The following is a 21,528-nucleotide window of genomic DNA, read 5'->3' as shown; positions in this document are numbered from 1 at the left end:
AAGATCTTAATAGAACTCCAAATCACAGAAAATATTCTCATATATAAAACCGGAAAAAACCAAAGACAAGAAAGAGAAACGAACAATCCAAATTTCTGAAGAAGAAATGAAAGCCAAATCAGTAAGAATAAAACAATACAGGACTAATAGAAAGCCAAAGAACATTAAAAATTCATTGATTTAACGTACCCCAATATCGGATGACACGAATGAAGAAAAATGCAAGCACAGTGATCCACGTTACCTGAAACAATGCAGAACGGAAAGGAGGAGGATCTGCCTCACCACTGCACTATATCTCACAAACGCCCATTAAAGTGTGACACTAAGGTCGGTTTAGAAATAATGAGTAGGTATTAATAACAACGAGATGGTAACAAGTAAATACAGAACTCTCCACAACTATATTTAGGATTTCTAACGTACCTTCCGTTCTGATCTCGTTGCTTGCCGTCTGGTAGCTTTCTTCCTTCTGTCTTGTCCTAATGCGGGACGCGATATTAATCGGAAAAGTTATTTAATTATACCACACTGTTAATGTTGAATGATGTGTGAGTTCCAGCACTTTTCCGGAAATCAGTAGTGGTTTTCAGTGACTGCCAATGAAACATACACATTACCACATATATCTGTTGTTTCGTCTACCGCTATCCGTATGTAGTGGTTACTTATGTAACATCGTACACTTTTCACAGTCTCCTATTAACAAAAATCAAAACAGTTTCTCCTAAACGTCAATTCATCAGGAATCTGCTATCCCCTGTGCTTTCGTTGAAACACGTGATATTTATACACTGAAGTTTGTACCGTCGAATGTTCGCAGCATCCATAAGCGGAGCACTTCTTAAAAAGAATTAAGTCGAGGACTTCGAAGTATTTTTCATCAGTCTCAATAATATCTGCGTCTTAGCCCATTGTCCTGCTTTGTTCTTTGTGTGTGCATCACTAAATATATGTTGATGATGTCGGATTTCATAAGCACCCGATCTACTTTCTGTACGCTCGACATAGAACAATTTCTCCGTCAGCAGTGAAAGGAGCATCGTCCGTAGTAACCAAGAATCCCAATTAACTGAAAATTTTGATGCAGCCGGGGACATCATGAACATGAACAGATGTTAACTGTTAAAGAAGTACTATGTGATCAACTTTTCTTTGCGCACACACTACGTACTTGTGAATCAATAGAAGTAGCTAGTTGTCGAAAAACTTCAGACTGCTAGTCATAGCCGGCCGGTGTGACCGTGCGGTTAAAGGCGCTTCAGTCTGGAACCGCGTGACCGCCACGGTCGCAGGTTCGAATCCTGCCTCGGGCATGGATGTATGTGATGTCCTTAGGTTAGTCAGGTTTAATTAGCTCTAAGTTCTAGGCGACCGATGACCTCAGAAGTTAAGTCGCATAGTGCTCAGAGCCATTTGAACCATTTTTGCTAGTCATACGTTTGTCCCACTGTCAACCTATATCATGGTTTCCCAAACTCCGTGAACAGGTGCTCCGCAAAAACTGTTAATAACACGGCGTCTGTTTTTGTCGACATTTTGACGATACTAATTACTTTTTAAAATTTTACTACGATTTATTTGTTATTTGTTATGGTTCAGAATGGACATAATCACTGAATAAAACAAGTTTATCACAATTTAAAAAAATTATTAACTTTCAAAATAACCAAGGTGTTCCACCAAAGTACCAGGACTCTCCAACTGTTCCTTCAGAAGAAATGTTTGGGAACCCCTGATCTACACAGCACTCGAAGCTCCTTACTGCACACAATAATGATTGCTGCAACGTTATTGTTATATTACCTGCTTTCCTCTTGACACTGAAATTCCGACTTTTAGAAAATAAAGAAAAAGCATTTGCTTCATAATCTAGCTCAAAGTGTAGCTAAGCTCATTTTATTGCACTAGAACGTGATTTTTACAGATAATTCACTTCGTGCGTTAAACTTTTGTGTTACGTATGATTCAGATATTTATCTAAGGGATCGGCATACTGAGGGTTTGGGGAAATACGAAGGACAGTAAAAAGCAGCAGTAGGTAATATTACGTATCATGAAGTTAAACTATGCAAAAACATGTAACTTCTTTGAAATGTGTAAAAATTTGTAATGAAATGAAACACATCGATGTTGCAATGTAATTCGTGAAAATCTACACTTCTCACGTACGTAGGAGCGACGGGGAAAACGTATGATTACATAATAACCCGGGTTCTACTCATTAACAGCAAGTGGCACACGGAAATACGTGACTGCTATCTAGGTATGTTTCCTGTCAGCACTGCGTTGCTGTAGAAATGGTTTCCGGCAAGCAGGTCATCACGCAAACTGCTCTGGCGAGGACGATATAATGCTGTAGCGACTGGCGGCATAGCTGTTCGACAGGTGGCGACCGATGAGATGGGAGCACAGTATGGGAGCTGGACGGTTCTTGGTGCAGTCGCGCTGTGCGCGGCCCTTGGAGTAGTGACTGTGAGTACCTCACTAGCCGCATATGTGGCTAGATTGTAAAGGCGTGCGAATTTCTGCGACGAAACTAGACTTTTGGTTAAACCGCACCATTAGTCTTATCACAATTCTCGTACAGCTTTCGTTGAAAGACTGAAATTGACTGCGTGTTATTCTTAATTATTAGATCCAAGATAGAGGGAAACGGGTTTTTTGAGGTTATTTAAAATTTATGTGAGTGGCTCGAAAACTGCGCAGAGGAGAATAGAGTTCATGTGGGTTGTTGTTATTGTGGTCTTCAGTCCTGAGACTGGTTTGATGTAGCTCTCCATGCTACTCTATCCTGTGCAAACTGCTTCATCTCCCAGTACGTACTGCAGCCTACATCCATCTGAATCTGTTTAGTGTATTCATCACTTGGTCTCCCTATACGATTTTTACCCTCCACGCTGCCCTCCAATACTAAATTGGTGATTCCTTGATGCCTCAGAACATGCTCTACCAACCGATCCCTTCTTCTAGTCAAGTTGTGCCACAAACTCCTATTCTCCCTAATTCTATTCAATACCTCCTCATTAGTTATGTGATCTACCCATCTAATCTTCAGCATTCTTCTGTAGCACCACGTTTCGAAACATTCTATTCTCTTCTTGTCCAGTCTATTTATCGTCCATGTTTCACATCCCTACATGGCAACACTCCATACAAATACTTTCAGAAACAACTTACTGACATTTAAATCTATACTCGGTTTTAACAAATTTCTCTTCTTCAGAAACGCTTTCCTTGCCATTGCCAGTCTACATTTTATATCCTCTCTACTTCGACCATCAACAGTTATTTTGCTCCCCAAATAGCAAAACTCCTTTTACTACTTTAAGTGTTTCATTTCCTAATCTAATTCCCTCAGCATCACCCGAGTTAACTCGACTACATTGCATTATCCTCGTTTTGCTTTTGTTGATGTTCATCTTATATCCTCTTTTCAAGACACTGTCCATTGCGTTCAACTGCTCTTCCAAGTCCTTTGCTGTCTCTGACAGAATTACAATGTCATCGGCGAACCTTAAAATTTTTTATTTCTTCTCCATGGATTTTAATACCTACTCCGAATTTTCCTTTTGTTTCCTTTACTGCTTGCTCAATATACAGATTGAATAACCCTGTCTCACTCCTTTCCCAACCACTTCTTCCCTTTCATGTCCCTCGACTCTTTTAACTGCCATCTGGTTTCTGTACAAATTGTTAATAGCCTTTCGCTCCCTGTATTTTCCCCCAGCCACCTGCAGAATTTGTTCATGTGGGTTATGCACTGTAATACACAATACTGTTTATTTTTGGATTAGTGAGTTTAAGTGTGATCGTCTTTGTATAGTACTGGCAAAGCGCCGGCGCTAGCGCTTGGGACGAACACAAGAAGCTTTTGAAAATTCGTTTGATGCTTATGTAAAATCGCCGCACGAATGTGTTCTAGATGCTAGGCTTCTCAAGTAAACGAATGCGCGTACATTCGTGGTTAAAAGTTAAACAAGAAAAAGCCCTTTTGAAGCGTGGTTTCGTGACTGCTAGTTTTCACCAACAAACAATGTGGAAGGGTATCCCAACGAAGAATGTGCCACTGTTAGGCACGATACGAAGGATTTTTGCATCGACTTGTAACTGTGAATGCACCTTGGATTCATAACCATAGTCTTGAGTTCAAGTAACAGTCAAAACTGCAAACACATACTTAAAAGAGTTTACCGCGGCAAAGTAGATTTTTATCAAACTGCAAGTGAAAGTTCCGTCAGGGTGTTGTAATATTGTTTGAGCCTCACTGCCCTTGTTTGATTTATGCCTCATTTTATTATGAGAAGCTCTGCAATGTGTGTAAATACAGTAAACGTAAATTTGATTCAAAAAGTTCTTGAAGTGAAGTGAAGTGAAGCACAGCTGGACAGCAAGAAACACTTTAGCGCGCCATCCCCGCAACGATAGTAGTTGTGAATCTTTGAGTATGGACTCTTAAAAAAAGGCAATTGGTTTATTTAAAAAAAGGACTGTTAATCTGTATCTTGTGGAAAGAGGCCGTGTTGCTAAGCCGTCGCTCAAAACGTGTTGTTACATTTAATGAAAATTGCTATTTCAGTGATAAAACCGAATGAAGTATGTGTAATAGTCGCCAAACATTCATGTATACAAATTTTCTGGAAGTGAAGAATAGAAAGATCTTATTTTTGGAAAAGGAGGTGAACTTCATTGTCGTTGCCGGCTATCAATCGACAGAAATGTAAGTGTACAAAGTTCACTAAAATACAGGAAAGGAAATGTATTCTCTATAGTTGTCATTCAATACGTAACAGTCTCTCATAATTTCTTAATTGCAGTAATTGGATTATGTTCTTGTACAATAGTATGGTGCTGAACTACACTGATCAATTTTGATGCAGCAGGACGTGTAGTCTGAAGGAAGTTTGTGTGCCAAGCAACCTCCTTTTCTCACGAAAAGCAGATTGCTGTTTGATCTTATTTACTTACAACAGTGGTCCCTTGGATATGAAAAGCTACGAAAACTTGGGCTCAAAGCTATCCGCAATACGGCCAAGTAACCAACAGAGCCGTATTTTAAACCTTTCTCCAAATTATAATACACCATCAACCGGTGCAGAAGCTGATCATTTAAGGAGGCAGCAACCAAAATTCAGGTACCAGTTACGACTTAAAGAAGTCTCAATCAAAAATCAATCTCTCTCTCTCCAAACACATTATTAAGATAGAAGTCATTTTATATTGGCGCCCGGATTTCTAATGTTTACAGAGTGGAAAGATTACTTTCTCATTTGGCTTATAATCCACTGAGTTTCCAATATTTTCATTCCGTCCGCAAAATAAAGTTTTTTTCAGTATGCAAGTAAAATTTTTGCCAAACTCTGCAAACATCATTTGCTCGGTTGACTCTAATTTCTTCTCACCGAGCGAAATTTTAAATTTGAAAAACAGAAGGAATTCATTTGGAGATAAATATGGACAATGTGATGAACTACGAACGAATTCATTCCCGTTGTGTGGCACATTGTCACAATCGTATAGCATCTTTTTGAAAGCTGTTTTATGATTTTTCATTCAAATCGAGTTTCAGGCGATGCAGAATGAAACGTAATAGGTCTCTTTTGCGATGCTGCACTTTTACAAATACTCTACGAGTATTATTCCCCTGGAATCATCTACTGACAAAACGGATTTATTCCCTTCGACACAGTCTTAGGGTACTTCGTCCGTTGTTTTGACTGTTCTTTGATTTAGTGTGCAACGATACATTAACATTACATCCAAAGTTAGAAGTAGACGCAGATTGCAACGAAGTGTCAGCATTTGCTGCATATACTGAGTACATATCTTTCATTTCCAGTTGTTCGTGAATGGTACTGTGTACTCGTACTCAACTACCTCGCGCACGACCGGTTATTTCGCACCGCGATATCATGAACTTATTCAGTGATTTTTCATCATGCTGTCGTCAACTGACGTGTCCCAGCACTTTTCAGCTTTGCGTGCCTCAGTCGGTAAAAACCAGACCTTTACGGGATCACTTTGTTATACGTCTGTCTGTCTGTCCGACAGTGTTAAGACCACTGTTTCTGAGGAACGCGCAGATGTATCAAGTCCAAATGTATGTCACATACTAGGGTCTGCAGTCCCTTGGCGGCTAAAACATTTAAGCTTCTAAGTCAGTGTAGTCAACAGACACGGCTATTCATGTCACATATTTGGATACTCTTAAATGCATTCATCAAAACCTATTGGGCACTTCCCATTGATCCAGAATCATGAAATTTTCCAAGAAGCAAGGTTTTAGGGTACACATAAAGGCAAAAATTCGAAAACTGATAATTTATAATTATACCACTCGAAAAAAACGTTCTTGAAAGTCTTGTAATTCCTGGGATCGATATCTTGCCAGTATCGATATCCGTAACAGAGAAAAACCGTCGAGATTCTCAGTTCCCGAGATGGATAAACTATATATGCACACAATTAAGTTTGTACCCTTAGAGTGCGAGCCTACTCGCACTTTGACAATTTTTATATTCATTGTTCCTATGACCAGGGTGAACCTCAGTAGCCGAAAATTGCGGGAAAGTGGTCTCCAGTGCTAGTGCAGAGTCTCCATGAACTTCAGATTAGTCAGTTTTTTTTATCTGTCCAGTAGACCACCCCTCAAATTAAAAATTTTAACAACACGATCAAAGTTATCTGGCAGGGTCACCTATGTGAAAGGTATCTTGGCAGTGTCAGCGATATAAAAGTTATCACCTGCATTGTTGGCAGCGGGGGTTTATTTTATTATGCTTGTTTTACCTTCGGTGACTACCTTCCTAACCAGATATAAGAAATCAACACTAAAATTAGACAATGGATACAACATCTCAAAACCCATGAATTTAAATAAGGATTTGGCAGAGGTTTTAACATATAAGATATTGGTTTCTCAAATTTTTCATTAAACAGATTTATTAGCAAGGAAAAGAAGATCTTGGTGAACACAAAACAATACACGCATACAAACATGGTCCTTACCCATGATAAAATAAAGCAACTGCACACCAGTACAGTGAAGATACAGCCTTATAGGTATGCATGAATGTTCATTGTATTAGAAAGGTTTGGAAAATGCATGTGGTAACACATGTGGACATACAGAAAGGAAAAACAGTCGCAAATTCGTTCGTTCATTAAACAAAAGTAGCAAATGATATTCTGAACTATAAAAAGACATCTATAAAAACTACACTGCATACTCCAATTGTCGGCATGTACCAAACCACGACAAATTCATTAAACTGATTAGTACACGCCAACTGGTGAGAATATGACCTCATGTACAACCTAAGAAGCATGTGGATTTACATAGCATTACCATGGACAAAGAAAAACCCGTCTACTTATCAGAAAAAACTTTAATTCGGAAATCCACACCTACAGCGAACATACACTGAAGCTTCAAACATTTATTAACGACGGATTAACGACGACGGCCGGTGTGCCGGCCAGCCTGGATGTGGTTTTTAGGCGGCTTTCCACATCCCCATAGATGAATACCGGGCTGGTCCCCACGTCCCACCTCAGTTACACGACTCGCAGACGTCTGAACAGTTTCGCACTATTCCATGGATTACACTAGTCGCAGACAGTTTGGGTACACTAATTCCGTCCCAGGGGAGTACAGGGTGACGGCAGGAAGGGCATCCGGCCACCCCTTCCACTAAAATTGCCACATCCGATTAACCATGCCGACCCTGCGTATCCGCGGGAACAAAGGCACAAGTAAAAGAAAGAAAGAAAGAAAGAAAAGAATGTTTTTGCTGAGGGTCAACCCACGGCGATGGGGACTCAACTCAGCCGGCACGACACGACGCGTAGCTCACAGCTTCGCGCGGACTCCAAACACAAACTCGACTGACACTTCACACTCTAGCTCTAGCGGCGCTTGACAGTCAGTATTGCCTGCCATCGACCTGTGTGGGTCAAACAAGTGTTAATCGCTCGGTAAGGGATCGCGGACCCCTTACACGTTGACCACTGAGTTGCTGTCTGGTAATGTACCAGGTCATCTTACAGCAATATTTAATTGATGCCATATGAATTCTGCATACCAAGATGAGGATACTCTCGTGCTAAGTTACGTCAGAACGTTAGTAAACTACATGTCTTGAGCTAAATTGTTAGTATATTATTATATTACATCCAAGTTATAATCTAGATATAAGCTAAACCTGTGTTGTTAATGTAATCAACTTAACTAGGCTCCTTTATGTACGTGTACGACGTTGTAATAATTCTGTATCATATTCTGTCTAGTATTATTACATTCTGTTAGGGACACAAAAAAGTGTGCAGATACTTCTACATCTAGGGCTCTTTTTAGCCCCCAGTTGGGTGGCATGGTCCCAGTCTCTGATCCTTGGAGTCTGTACATGCTGATGTACAGTAGCACTGAACTGCGAGGGAATCAGATGAGGGATCTCCACTTACACCTTCTTTTTTCACAGCACTCCACTTCTCTGCCCAAGTTACCACTCTATGTGGCCGTGGTTCTATCCCCTTACGCTACAGGAACAGAATCCTTGAAATTATCCTTCAGCAAAAATCGCACTTACAATGTCGAGTACTGAAAATCTTTGCCCTCATTTTATTGAAATTTGCTTGCCTTACGTAATAACCCTAGTATGTGGCTGGCGATTCCATAGGATTTCATTCAGATCATCCAAACCGTTATTTAAGAGAATCGAGTAGTTCTTATTTGCTGACTCATGTTGACTTTCAAATGTGCGTAAATAAATTTCTGGGGGGGGGGGGTCTCTATCATCCGACTGAAATAACATCAGAGGGAGTTTAGGTACCTTATGAAACATATCTGCGTCTTGCCTTGACTTTTTCCACTGATACATTAAAATTGCGATATTCTGTCTTGCCAAAGAGCCACGCATGTAGTCATGAAGGTTTAGATGGTGTGGGTTTCTCGTCTAGACGGAAGTGTGACACGTCCTAGGGAAGGCTCTTTGGCTTGTGGCCGCCAATCGATGCTTTCCACGAGAATTCGCTTTGAACTCGGCGTGCTGTGAGGCGCAGTAAGTTGCTCTCGTTCTTATCTTAGTTCTGCTCAGCCACGTGGTAGTCAGAACTATTTTATATATCGCGCGAAGTGATCTGTTTCTTTTGTCCTAAGTTCGAATTTCGATGTTGATCAAAGAGCATCCATGTACATGTGGTTATTCTATAAAAGAATTAGTTTCTACTATTACCCATTTCATAATGATTGCCCCTGACTTTGAGCTCATATTCTGGTGACATCGCATGACGAACATCAATGTGTTACACCTTGTCAGAGTTGTGGAAATACTTGCTTTTACTTGGTGTATGAATACTACATTTTAGTTGAATATGGGACGGCATACGCGGTAATATTAAAGAGAAAGCGTGTTTTTTCGACCATTTTTTGGCGAGTTTCAAGTTTGAGGAGTCACAGAAGTCAGACCGCAATTAGTAGAAAAATTTCCTTTGCACAGTTTAATGATGCAACCATGCTCAACTTTCAGGCGAAATGTCATTGGTTTCCAATCAGTCGTTTTGTCCTAACAATGGTGGGCATAGACTGTCGCAATCCGCTTAATGGAGATACATATTAACAATACGAAAAGTGTAAATGCAAGCTCTGTTGTTGCAGTGTTTACATCGAGGCTTCCTGCCTGATAGGAAACAATTGTGCTCCCACGCGTCGTTGCGTGTTGATGTGAGACAGTGCTCGTAACATAAAAAGTTGCCTTGTACTTGTGTGAAATCATGTAACACTTCCGAAGTTGTGAAAAGTCTATGGTGATCAGTGCGCGTGCTTACTTTGAGGCCGAAATAGAACAGGGCGCGAGCAGTTCCGTATCACAGCCAGTAAAGAGAACTTCTAAGTGTCTCGGTATTTGTGGAAGAGCAGTGAAGCGAATTTAGAGGGAATATCGAGAAACTTTACGTCTTGTATCACCAAAAAAAGAGTTTCGACAGGCGAAAGATGTTTGAGCTGAACGAGTTTACGTAGGGAGTCATAAGAAGAAAATCCATTTCTGTGTGGAAAAGCAGTTTCCAACAGTGGCAGCCTTGTTGGAAAAGTTGAAGACAGAAGTGGGTGATTTTCCTGATATGAGTGAAACACCCCTTTCGCGTGCTATTCGAATCTTGGGCTTCAGATACAAAAAGTTCAACAGAAAACCTGTGCTGATGGAAAATAACCAAATAGCAGGAAAAAGAGCCGCATTCTTGCGGGGAATAATACACTTGCGCAACACTGGGTGGACTATTTATTACGCTGAGAGTTGGTGCGGTGCAAATCACCCCAGAAAGTTTGGTTAGCAGGAACAAAAGATGCCTTATCCATCAGAAAGTGTATACGATTATGACAGAGAAAGTGTTCAAGAGTGGAATGGCTGGAAACGAGGAATTCAAACACCGTCCGGTTCTGAAAAAAGGATTATACTATGCCACATTGGGAACGAAGATGGGTTCGTGCAAAATGCTGGCTTATGTTTTATGGTATTGGGCAGAAAGGAGGTGCAGAGTATCATTCTGAAGTGAATGCCAGACACTATGAAAACTGATTTGGGAGCGTTCTCGAAAAATTACTAAACAGATCTGCGATTGTTTTGGATCAGGCTCCATATCACACGACGATAAATCCAGTATCATGAAATCCATTTACGGAGTAGAGAAAGGATTCTACACTCCTGGAAATGGAAAAAAGAACACATTGACACCGGTGTGTCAGACCCACCATACTTGCTCCGGACACTGCGAGAGGGCTGTACAAGCAATGATCACACGCACGGCACAGCGGACACACCAGGAACCGCGGTGTTGGCCGTCGAATGGCGCTAGCTGCGCAGCATTTGTGCACCGCCGCCGTCAGAGTCAGCCAGTTTGCCGTGGCATACGGAGCTCCATCGCAGTCTTTAACACTGGTAGCATGCCGCGACAGCGTGGACGTGAACCGTATGTGCAGTTGACGGACTTTGAGCGAGGGCGTATAGTGGGCATGCGGGAGGCCGGGTGGACGTACCGCCGAATTGCTCAACACGTGGGGCGTGAGGTCTCCACAGTACATCGATGTTGTCGCCAGTGGTCGGCGGAAGGTGCACGTGCCCGTCGACCTGGGACCGGACCGCAGCGACGCACGGATGCACGCCAAGACCGTAGGATCCTACGCAGTGCCGTAGGGGACCGCACCGCCACTTCCCAGCAAATTAGGGACACTGTTGCTCCTGGGGTATCGGCGAGGACCATTCGCAACCGTCTCCATGAAGCTGGGCTACGGTCCCGCACACCGTTAGGCCGTCTTCCGCTCACGCCCCAACATCGTGCAGCCCGCCTCCAGTGGTGTCGCGACAGGCGTGAATGGAGGGACGAATGGAGACGTGTCGTCTTCAGCGATGAGAGTCGCTTCTGCCTTGGTGCCAATGATGGTCGTATGCGTGTTTGGCGCCGTGCAGGTGAGCGCCACAATCAGGACTGCATACGACCGAGGCACACAGGGTCAACACCCGGCATCATGGTGTGGGGAGCGATCTCCTACACTGGCCGTACACCACTGGTGATCGTCGAGGGGACACTGAATAGTGCACGGTACATCCAAACCGTCATCGAACCCATCGTTCTACCATTCCTAGACCGGCAAGGGAACTTGCTGTTCCAACAGGACAATGCACGTCCGCATGTATCCCGTACCACCCAACGTGCTCTAAAAGGTGTAAGTCAACTACCCTGGCCAGCAAGATCTCCGGATCTGTCCCCCATTGAGCATGTTTGGGACTGGATGAAGCGTCGTCTCACGCGGTCTGCACGTCCAGCACGAACGCTGGTCCAACTGAGGCGCCAGGTGGAAATGGCATGGCAAGCCGTTCCGCAGGACTACATCCAGCATCTCTACGATCGTCTCCATGGGAGAATAGCAGCCTGCATTGCTGCGAAAGGTGGATATACACTGTACTAGGTCCGACATTGTGCATGCTCTGTTGCCTGTGTCTATGTGCCTGTGGTTCTGTCAGTGTGATCATGTGATGTATCTGACCCCAGGAATGTGTCAATAAAGTTTCCCCTTCCTGGGACAATGAATTCACGGTGTTCTTATTTCAATTTCCAGGAGTGTATTATTAAATGGATGGAAAGCAGTAATGTAGAAGTTCCATCTAATGACACATCGTATGAGCCTACTTGAACACGCGCAACAGCACTTCAGAGCGCGGGAGTACCTTTTGGAAACTATATTGCGATCAGTGGACAAGGAAATTAAAGTCCACTAGCTGTTTGTGGCGTACTGCGAATTGAATGCCGTTGAACTTATTTGGGCATTTGTCAAGAACAAGGTAGCAAAGGAGGACGAGAATTTAAAAATAAGTGATAGTTTACAGTTGTGCTGCTCCGCTCTGGAAAGTGCCCCGAAAGTGTCTGGAGGAATTCAGTGAGACATGTACACAAACTTGAAAACAGTTAAGCACAAAGAGCCCATTGTCTTGACACAGCAATATAACTGTCCATGTGCACGAGTGCATTAGCGGCAGCGACACCTCAGCTAGCAGCGAAAACGATTAAGGTAGATTTTATTTTAGTTATCACCCTTTACTGTAAAATTTAATCGAGCTAATCGGCTTTCCCATTTACTGTTGAAATGTGTTGCATAAATGTTCATTTACTGTCAGCTGCTTGCATATCGAGCATTTATTTGCAGTTTCCCATATTATGTCCCTCTACTTGCAATAAAAACTGAACGCGGCAATGCTGTACTGGAAGCTGCCGTTCTTCGCCGATGAATAGGCGCTTATGGCGCATTACAACAGTGGCGGCGCGCTGGTGTGACAACAATGCCCACCACAGCCTTGCATGAATTGCAACTACTAACATAATTGCTTTACGAACTCTTAACTAACAAACACGAGGAGTATTCATTAGTACAGACGTATGATGTACTCTACAAAAGTTCAAGCTTAACACCAGTGCCTTCACCTCCCCGTAGCTACAACGGTAACTCAATCGTAGCGTCTTGCATTTGACATTATAGCGGTGAAACCAGTTATCAGAAAATAACAAAAATCCTTCTGTACGTAGAAGGTTGTACCTTTAAACCGTGCAAAGGAAATTATCTCCTAATGACGGTCTCATTGTCTCATTTTTATGCGTCCTTAAAGTTGACACGCGCTGAAAAAAACTAGAAAAAGCACGGTTTCTCTTAAATATTAGCGCGTATGTCGGCCCCATGTCAAATAAGATGTAATATTCATAAACTAAATAAAAGTAGACGTTTCCACAAATCTGACAAGGCATAACATATCGATATTCGCAATCCAATTTGACCAGAATATGAGCTCAAAATCAACAGCCAATCATTATGAAATCGGTAATAGAGCAAGGTATTAACCAAAAGAATGGTTCAAATGGCTCTGAGCACTATGGGACTTAACTGCTGTGGTCATCAGTGCCCCAGAACTTATAACTACTTAAACCTAACTAACCTAAGGACATCACACACATCTATGCCCGAGGCAGGATTCCATGCCCGAGGCAGACTGTAGTGCCTAGAACCGCTCGACCACTCCGGCCGGCAGTTATTAACAAATCTGATGCTTATGTGCCTGTTTTTCCGAATTTTCCTTCGTTCCCGCACCCACGTTATTATGTAAGGGCACATATATGTTCACAGACATATTATGTCTGTGAACAGCCCACACATGGTTCCATGCCCTGTTTAATTGTACCGTCACTCGAAAATACCTTGCACGTTTCCCGGAGGCACAATTAGTATTACATATTACACGATTATCCAGTATTTTTAGATAAGTACTCGTACAGTGGACTGATGGTGAATGTGGTAACACAAGCCAAGACACGTTACGGTTCACCTCTCTCCGAATGCTCAGAGAAAAGCTGTTGTTGTGTACAGAGATTAGTGTTTTGTATCTGAAACTTTAAACTAAGAGTTCATAACCTTGGTATCCTATTAGTTCCACTTATCCCTCTTGTTGTACTAACTAATCATTTCTTTCTGAGACTCATGAGTTTGATTTCCGTCACGCCTGCCACATAAATTATAGTCAGTTGTGTCTTCACTCCAGCTTGCCGCATAACACTGTTACAAGAAATAGTTTATATCAATTTAACGACACTTGCTGATTAAAACTGACATCCAGAACATGAAAATGGCAATATCTTTGATAAAATAAGAATTCTTTTTTAAGTATTTAGGCGAGTTTGGTTTTTAAAATAGTTAGAATGGAAAATTGTCTAGCGATTTACCTCGATAAATAGTCAGTACATATCGCCTGCTGTCACGTCGGTTATTAGTTTTATCTCCATTTCCTTTGACGTATAATACAACAAGTTACCACTAGGTAAAACTCAAGTGGAAAATTATTCCACTGTCTTGTAGATTATTATGCGAAGACTTTAGGATGATTGGATTCCTTTCAGGACTTTAACGGGTACTCATGTTTTCCCTGTCTTTGGGACAACAGAGCAACAGACCAACACCATATTAGGAAAGCATGGCCTGTGAGAGAGAAGATAATTCCAGGCACAAATATCTTACTTAGAAATCCTCTTGTACCCAGGGAAGATATTTCGTTACCCTCTCTGTTAGTTAGTTACATGTTCCGTAGATCATTTGAACAATTCTATTATCGAAATGATATGTGTACATGATTACTGTTAACATTAGTGAACACTTTAATTTGTCAGTGGATTATAAGAAGTTACCCAGGAGAACAGATATTAAACAGGATTTAAAACATGCTTCGCTACCTGTCAGATATTTTATGTTATCGAGCAAAAGACCAAAACTTTTGTTGCTGTATATTGAATTCTTTTCTAAGTTGCTGTTCTTCTCCATTTGTGACGGATTGTTGTTGTTGTTGTTGTTGTTGTGGTCTTCAGTCCTGAGACTGGTTTGATGCAGCTCTCCATGCTACTCTATCCTGTGCAAGTTGCTTCATTCCCAGTCCGTACTGCAGCCTACATCCTTCTGAATCTGCTTAGTGTATTCATCTCTTGGTATCTCTCTACGATTCTTACCCTCCACGCTGCCTTGCAATACTAAATTGGTGATCCCTTGACGCCTCAGAATATGTCCTGCCAACCGATCCCTTCTTCTAGTCAAGTTGTGCCACAAACTCCTATTCTCCCCAATTCTATTCAATAGCTCCTCATTAGTTATGTGATCTAGCTTCTAAGATAAGCCGTAGGGTCAGTATTGTCTCATGTGTTCCAACATTTCTAGGGAATACAAACTGATCTTCCCCAAGGTCGGCTTCTAGCAGTTTTTCCATTCGTCTGTAAAGAATTCGCGTTACTATTTTGCAGCCGTGACTTACTAAAGTGATCGTTTGGTAATTTTCACATCTGCCAACACGTGATTTCTTTGGGATTGGAATTATTATATTGTTGTTGAAGTCTGAGGGTATTTCGCCTGTCTCATACATTTTGCTCACCAGGTGGTACAGTTTTGTCAGGACTGGCTCTCCCAAGGCTGTCAGTAGTTCTAATGGAATGTTGTCTACTCCCGGGGCATTGTTTCGACTTAGGTCTTTCAGTTCTCTGTCAAACTCTTCACGCAGTATCATATTTCCCATTTCATCTTCATCTATATCCTCTTCCATTTCCATAATATTGTCCTCAAGTACATCGCCCTTGTATAAACCCTCTTTATGCTCCTTCCACCTTTCTGCTTTCCTTTCTTTGCTTAGAACTGGGTTTATATTCATACAAGTGTTTCTCTTTTCTCCAAAGGTCTCTTTAATTTTCCTGTAGGCAGTATCTATCTTACCCCTAGTAAGATATGCCTCTACATCCTTACATTTGTCCTCTAGCCATCCCTGCTTAGCCATTTTGCACTTCCTGTCGATCTCATTTTTGAGACGTTCGTATGCCTTTTTGCCTGCTTCGTTTACTGCATTTTTATATTTTCTCCTTTCAGAAATTAAATTCAATATTTCTTCTGTTACCCAAGGATTTCTACTAGCCCTCGTCTTTTTACCTACTTGATCCCCTTCTGCCTTCACTACTTCATCCCTCAAAGCTACCCATTCTTCTTCTACTGTATTTCTTTCCCCCATTCCTGTCAATTGTTCCCTTATGCTCTCCCTGAAACTCTGTACAACCTCTGGTTTGGTCAGTTTATCCATGTCCCATTTCCTTAAATTCTCAACTTTTTGCAGTTTCTTCAGTTTTTATCTACAGTTCATAGCCAATAGATTGTGGTCAGAGTCCACATCTGCCCCTGGAAATGTCTTACAGTTTAAAACCTGGTTCCTAAATCTCCGTCTTACCATTATATAATCTATCTGAAACCTTTTAGTATCTCTGGGTCACTGTGAGCCTGCAATCAGATCTGGGAATAATGACCATACTTCGGCTGTGCAACACATCGTTGTATATTTGCCCGCCAGTTGAGGGCTCCAAGTAACCGCAGAAAAAAATCATATGCAAACTGAGGGATGCGGAGAATCACAGAGGGGTTATGGTTCCGACTTCTTTCCCAGCAGCTTTCGTCCGATAACTAGTGCAGGCTCGGTTGCAGTGTGGCAGTTCAGAAGCTCTAGCCCAGGATCGCCCACCCGCCGCCGATAACCTTCAGACGCCAGCTTGATAAGGCCACCAGCGAAGCAGACAGCAGAGACTGTAAGAGTAAAATAGTCCGAAATTAATTTATATTACACATCTGTGAGCTGCTGCATATATATCTTATTAACAAAACAAGCAGTACTTAGTAGCAAAAACACTCCATTCTTGTAATCGTTACTATAAGATCAAGAGATGTTGGACATTAAGAGTCTATCACGATTCCATCTCTCACATATCGCTGTCTTTGACAAATCACGACTCAAGTAATACACTAATACTTATGAGAAGAATGGTTGCATAGTCTATCTGGACACCGATATTTTTAGCGACTTCGGTCAAGAATACCATCATTACGACCCGGAGAGCGGTGTGCTGACCCCACACCCCTCCTATCCGCATCCTCCACTGAGGATGACACGGCGGTCCGATGGTCCCGGTAGGCCACACGTGGCCTGAAGACGGAGTGCTTCGATTGTACCGGGAGAAAAAAGTCCTGAGACAAGAATGCAATAACTTGGGTCACGTTTTCCAACGTGATGGGACTCATTAACAAAAAAGCGTTCTGACAAGGCATGTAGTGTTACATTATGATCATCGTGTCAAAAGACCGACGCATACACTGTTTCCTACGAAGATGAAAAAGGAGCTATGGTCAACCAGGAAGTTTTATAAGTTGCTGACCAACTTTGTAGCAGCAACTGGTTTGTCGCTCTAACACAATCCTTATGAAGCTGATGACTTTTCCAAAAATTCGGTAGCCAGATGCTGGCTTTATTACTGATGGAATCAATCATCACGCTCGAAAACACAACTGAGAACCAAGATTCACAGCCAACGTAGATTAAGGGAACGTAGATTAAGGGAAAATAGACGTTGCACAGGTAGACACGTTCCTCTCTTTCTTTAGCACGAGTTTTTCTGCGTGGCACATGTTACCATAAGGAATATGTATCTGCTTGCGTTTTAAAAAAAGATTAGGCGGAAACGTAATGATCGAATGATCTTTTTATAATTGACCTAGAACCTCGAATTGACCTCTCCAACGTCGGGGGCGGGGGAGGCGTGCGTGTGTGTGTGGAAAGCTGAAGACTACCCGCGAAATAGTGTAACTGTGTGTTTGCAGCAGAATAACATCAACACACTACCTAAAGCGTCAACCCATGTGCTTCAGAGTTAGAGTTACCATTTGAAGGATTAAGAGTAGACACTGACTGAGTTGGGACTATGTATCAAAGTTGGATGGCATGAGAAAATAGCAAACTACATCAGGTCGTGTAAGTAATAAGAATATTTTTATACTTGTACATTTACTTATGGATAAAATGGACAAATATTGAAAAATGTTGTAAAAGTCAAAAACCTCTATAGGAAATCTGGATACTGTATGGTCACATAGGATATCTGCACTTACAGAGTACAGTCGAGATGTGACAGAAGCACTGGATCAAAGTGTCTGGGGGAGAACTCTTGGACGCTTCCGTAGAAAGCTACGAGTACGAGTGATCTATTAGAATCACTGGGCAATATGCATCTTAATTGACTGCCATCATCTCATAGTAGACCCCATGGAAAAAAATATACGTATTTTTTTGCTACTTCTGTACAGGAAGTCATAGACATGGCGTCATTGATGATCTTAGAAAAAACATGATCATTACACAGATGGGGTAATCGGTGGAGTGGAGCTGTAACGAGTAGATTTGGGGTTGTGATGACGCTACATATACCGTTTACGTAAAATCAGACCACGGCTTCTGCATGGAAGGAGACTGGCAGGAATTTCGACAATGATAAGGCAGTTTGAATAGAATGTTTAAAGTGGAATGTGGATATATAATAAATTTATATGTCAAATCACAAGCCCAGGCGTGAACAAACCACCTTGTAAATTTTATGAAGTGTACAGACGTGTGACTATGAGGAGCTTTTACGTACTCCTTGGCTAAAGGTGATTGTATAATCATCCTGGAGGCTACAATATGTAACTACAGAATGAATCAAGTGTTTGATCCTGTGCAAGACGTTTTAATTATTTTTGAACTAAAACAAACTGTATTTACAGTGTGCGCACTGCACTTTGTGCCAATTACACCCATATGGTGTCAACTAACAGACGACTTGCAGAACAGCGTAAATTTGTCTACTGGAGGTGGTAAGAATACCCGAAAATTGCCTTAAACCGTCTTGAGACGCAAGACCCATGGAGGCTTGTTAATTATATTCTGTCTGCATACTGGTAGGGTTGTTTGGAGGAAGAGACCAAAATGCGAGGTCATCGGTCTCATCGGATTAGGGAAGGAGGGGGAAGGAAGTCGGCCGTACCCTTTTCAAAGGAACCATCCCGGCATTTGCCTGGAGCGATTAAGGGAAATCGCAGAAAACCTAAATCAAGATGGCCGGACGCGGGATGGAACTGTTTGCATACTGTTTTAATTATCTACTACATGGAGGTTAACATGACTCCAACAAAGACGACGTAAGTATTACTCAGTTGTGCAATATTAAAGCATGAGAACGTATTTCTCTCAATCCCGGACATTGATCTCTACAGTACGTTCAAATAAAGATAACGCCAAATTAGGACTGATATCCACAAACTGTAATGGCCACAACAGTATATCTGTGTGGCAGGTCATCCCACCGTCGTAACCGAATCATCAGGGACGTCAAAATCGTGCTCCAGCCATTGGGTGTGGTACGTCATGTCCATCAACACTGAGCCGTCTAGGATCGACGACAGCTCTGCCTGCTATCCAGGAAGCTTCTCCCGTCTCAAGCCCCCAGTTATAGAAATATTTGAAAAATTATTCTTTATAAACAACATTGCTTTTTCCAGACAGTGTTCGACACTCCTCGTAAGTAGATTAAAATGCTGTAGAAACGTATTTTCTTCTCTCTCTCTCTCTCTCAGTGTGAAAGGGATAGGATGATCGTCCGTTCGTCATTGTTACGTCTGGCGGTCTGGCAAACCCTGTTGAATCAAGACTGGGAGGCATGATTGTTATTTATGATTTCCAAAAGCGTCAACTTTCCCAGTGATTTTTACTGGTTTGTTAAGAATAATGGAGAAAAAAGCAACTACTAAGAGTAATTCTGATAATGCAAAGGGGTACCTAGCTGGTAGTTGTACAGATGTCTAAAGGGTGCAATGTCTCGAGCACGCGTATAATAGGTGTTTGAAAGTGTAGCGACGCTATATGGCTGGAAGTGCTTCCCTCTTTACCCGGATGTTGTTTCCTATCATCGGTACGAATAATCGTCATCCCAAGTTTACCACATGCATACAAAAGATGACACATGTGAGAGAGAGGTCGTAAACATTAAGGTCGATGTGAGATCTAAAACAGAATATTCCTGGTAGTCAAGGTAAATATGGATGACGTGTAAAGGGTCACATGTATCCTGACAATCAGTTGAATGATCTTTTATAGAACTGTATCCCCATAGTTTTAATTATTTACCATTGAAATATGCATTCCAGGATTTGACCTACACAACAATAGCGAAGTGACAGACATACAGACAGGGTGATTTCAAATGGTTCAAATGGCTCTAAGCACTATGAGACTTAACATCTGAGGTCATCAGTCCCCTAGACATAGAACTAGTTAAACTTAACTAACTGAAGGACATCACTCACATCCATGCCCGAGGCAGGATTCGAACCTGAGACCCTAGCAGCTGCGCCTAGAACCGCTCGTCCACAGCGGCCGGCTGAGGGTGATTTCTTCCACCGTGTACAAACTCTAGGGATTGATCGACGAGAAGATACGGAACAGAAAAGGTCTAGTGAACTTATGTCCGGAAACGCGTGGTTTCCATGCTAGAGACCATTTATTCAATTATACTTTGTCACAGAGTTTGCGGTCTAATACGCCTTATACCAAGCAGCCACAGTTACAATAATTGTTGAAAATGGTTTCCATGTGCCTCAACACATGAGTGTACGTGCCGTAGCATGTTCTGTCTCACACGTTCACATCGGGCAGGCTGCATCCGAACAGTGTCAAAGGCAGCATCAATACGCTGCTCCAGTGTTCCACATCTGGAATGGGATCTGCATACACGATACTTTGAGATAACCCCTTACCCAGAAATCGCACGAATTGAGCTCCAGTGAACGAGCAGGCTATGCAACTGGACCCCGATCCATCGGCAAGAGAAGACACTATTGAGTTGCGTCAGGATGTTAACGGCGGCAGCCACAAAACGATTCGAATCATCAATGTCACCTCTTCCAGCAGTCACACGCAAGAAACGCCGTAAGTTCCGGCCTGTTAAGCGACGTGGAAGGAAGACTGGTCCGAAAATACGGTCGACAATTATCCCGGACCACACGTTCCGGCTGCAACGACGCTGGTGATTCGCTGTCACCACATCGTGGGGGTTCTGCATACTATCTCACAGATGACTGTCACGAAAGTTAAAGGTACCACTTCGCGTAAAGGTGGCCTCATCTGTGAAAAGGATGGATGACACAAATCCCTGAATCGTGGTTGCGTGGTGAAGTAACCAGTGACAAAACTGTTCCCAATGCGGAAAGTCTGTCGCTAGTAAGCCCTGCACACGCTGGAAAAGATAAGGTTAGTAAAACTGTCATGAATAATGCTCCACATGGTCATCTAGCTTGCCCCGTACTGGAGGGACGACTGCTTTGTACTGACACGGGGGTCTCCTTCCACAGTGTTAGCCAAATTTTCCTCCAAACGGCGAAACACTGTTGCAAACACTGAATGCTGTAGTAGTTGTCGGCGGGGATAGATCTCCTGATACAACCTTGCTGCCCGCCGTCCGTTGCCATTTGCTTTTCCATAAGTAAACATTATGTCGGCAAGCTCTCGATTCGAATACGAAACCATTGTGTACAACGCTATGTTACATCCACTACAAGTTTAGTCAACAAGAGAAGTGAATCGGACACAACATTCCTAATTACTATGGCAGGAA

General features: G+C 42.3%; 1 protein-coding gene across 1 annotated transcript in view; it reads left to right on the top strand.

Annotated features, from left to right (window-relative positions):
* Positions 1-2,357: 2,357 nt before the first annotated feature.
* LOC124805056 overlaps positions 2,358-21,528 on the top strand; it is a 34,180-nt gene continuing 15,009 nt past the window's right edge. Inside the window, exon 1 of the mRNA XM_047265482.1 lies at positions 2,358-2,475. Within this exon, the coding sequence (XP_047121438.1) occupies positions 2,404-2,475 (72 nt within the window). The 5' untranslated portion in view covers positions 2,358-2,403. The remainder of the gene's footprint in view (positions 2,476-21,528) is intronic.

Source organism: Schistocerca piceifrons, chromosome 1 (assembly GCF_021461385.2).
Source record: "Schistocerca piceifrons isolate TAMUIC-IGC-003096 chromosome 1, iqSchPice1.1, whole genome shotgun sequence".
Taxonomy (NCBI): domain Eukaryota; kingdom Metazoa; phylum Arthropoda; class Insecta; order Orthoptera; family Acrididae; genus Schistocerca; species Schistocerca piceifrons.
This window is presented reverse-complemented; position numbering and strand designations above follow the sequence as displayed.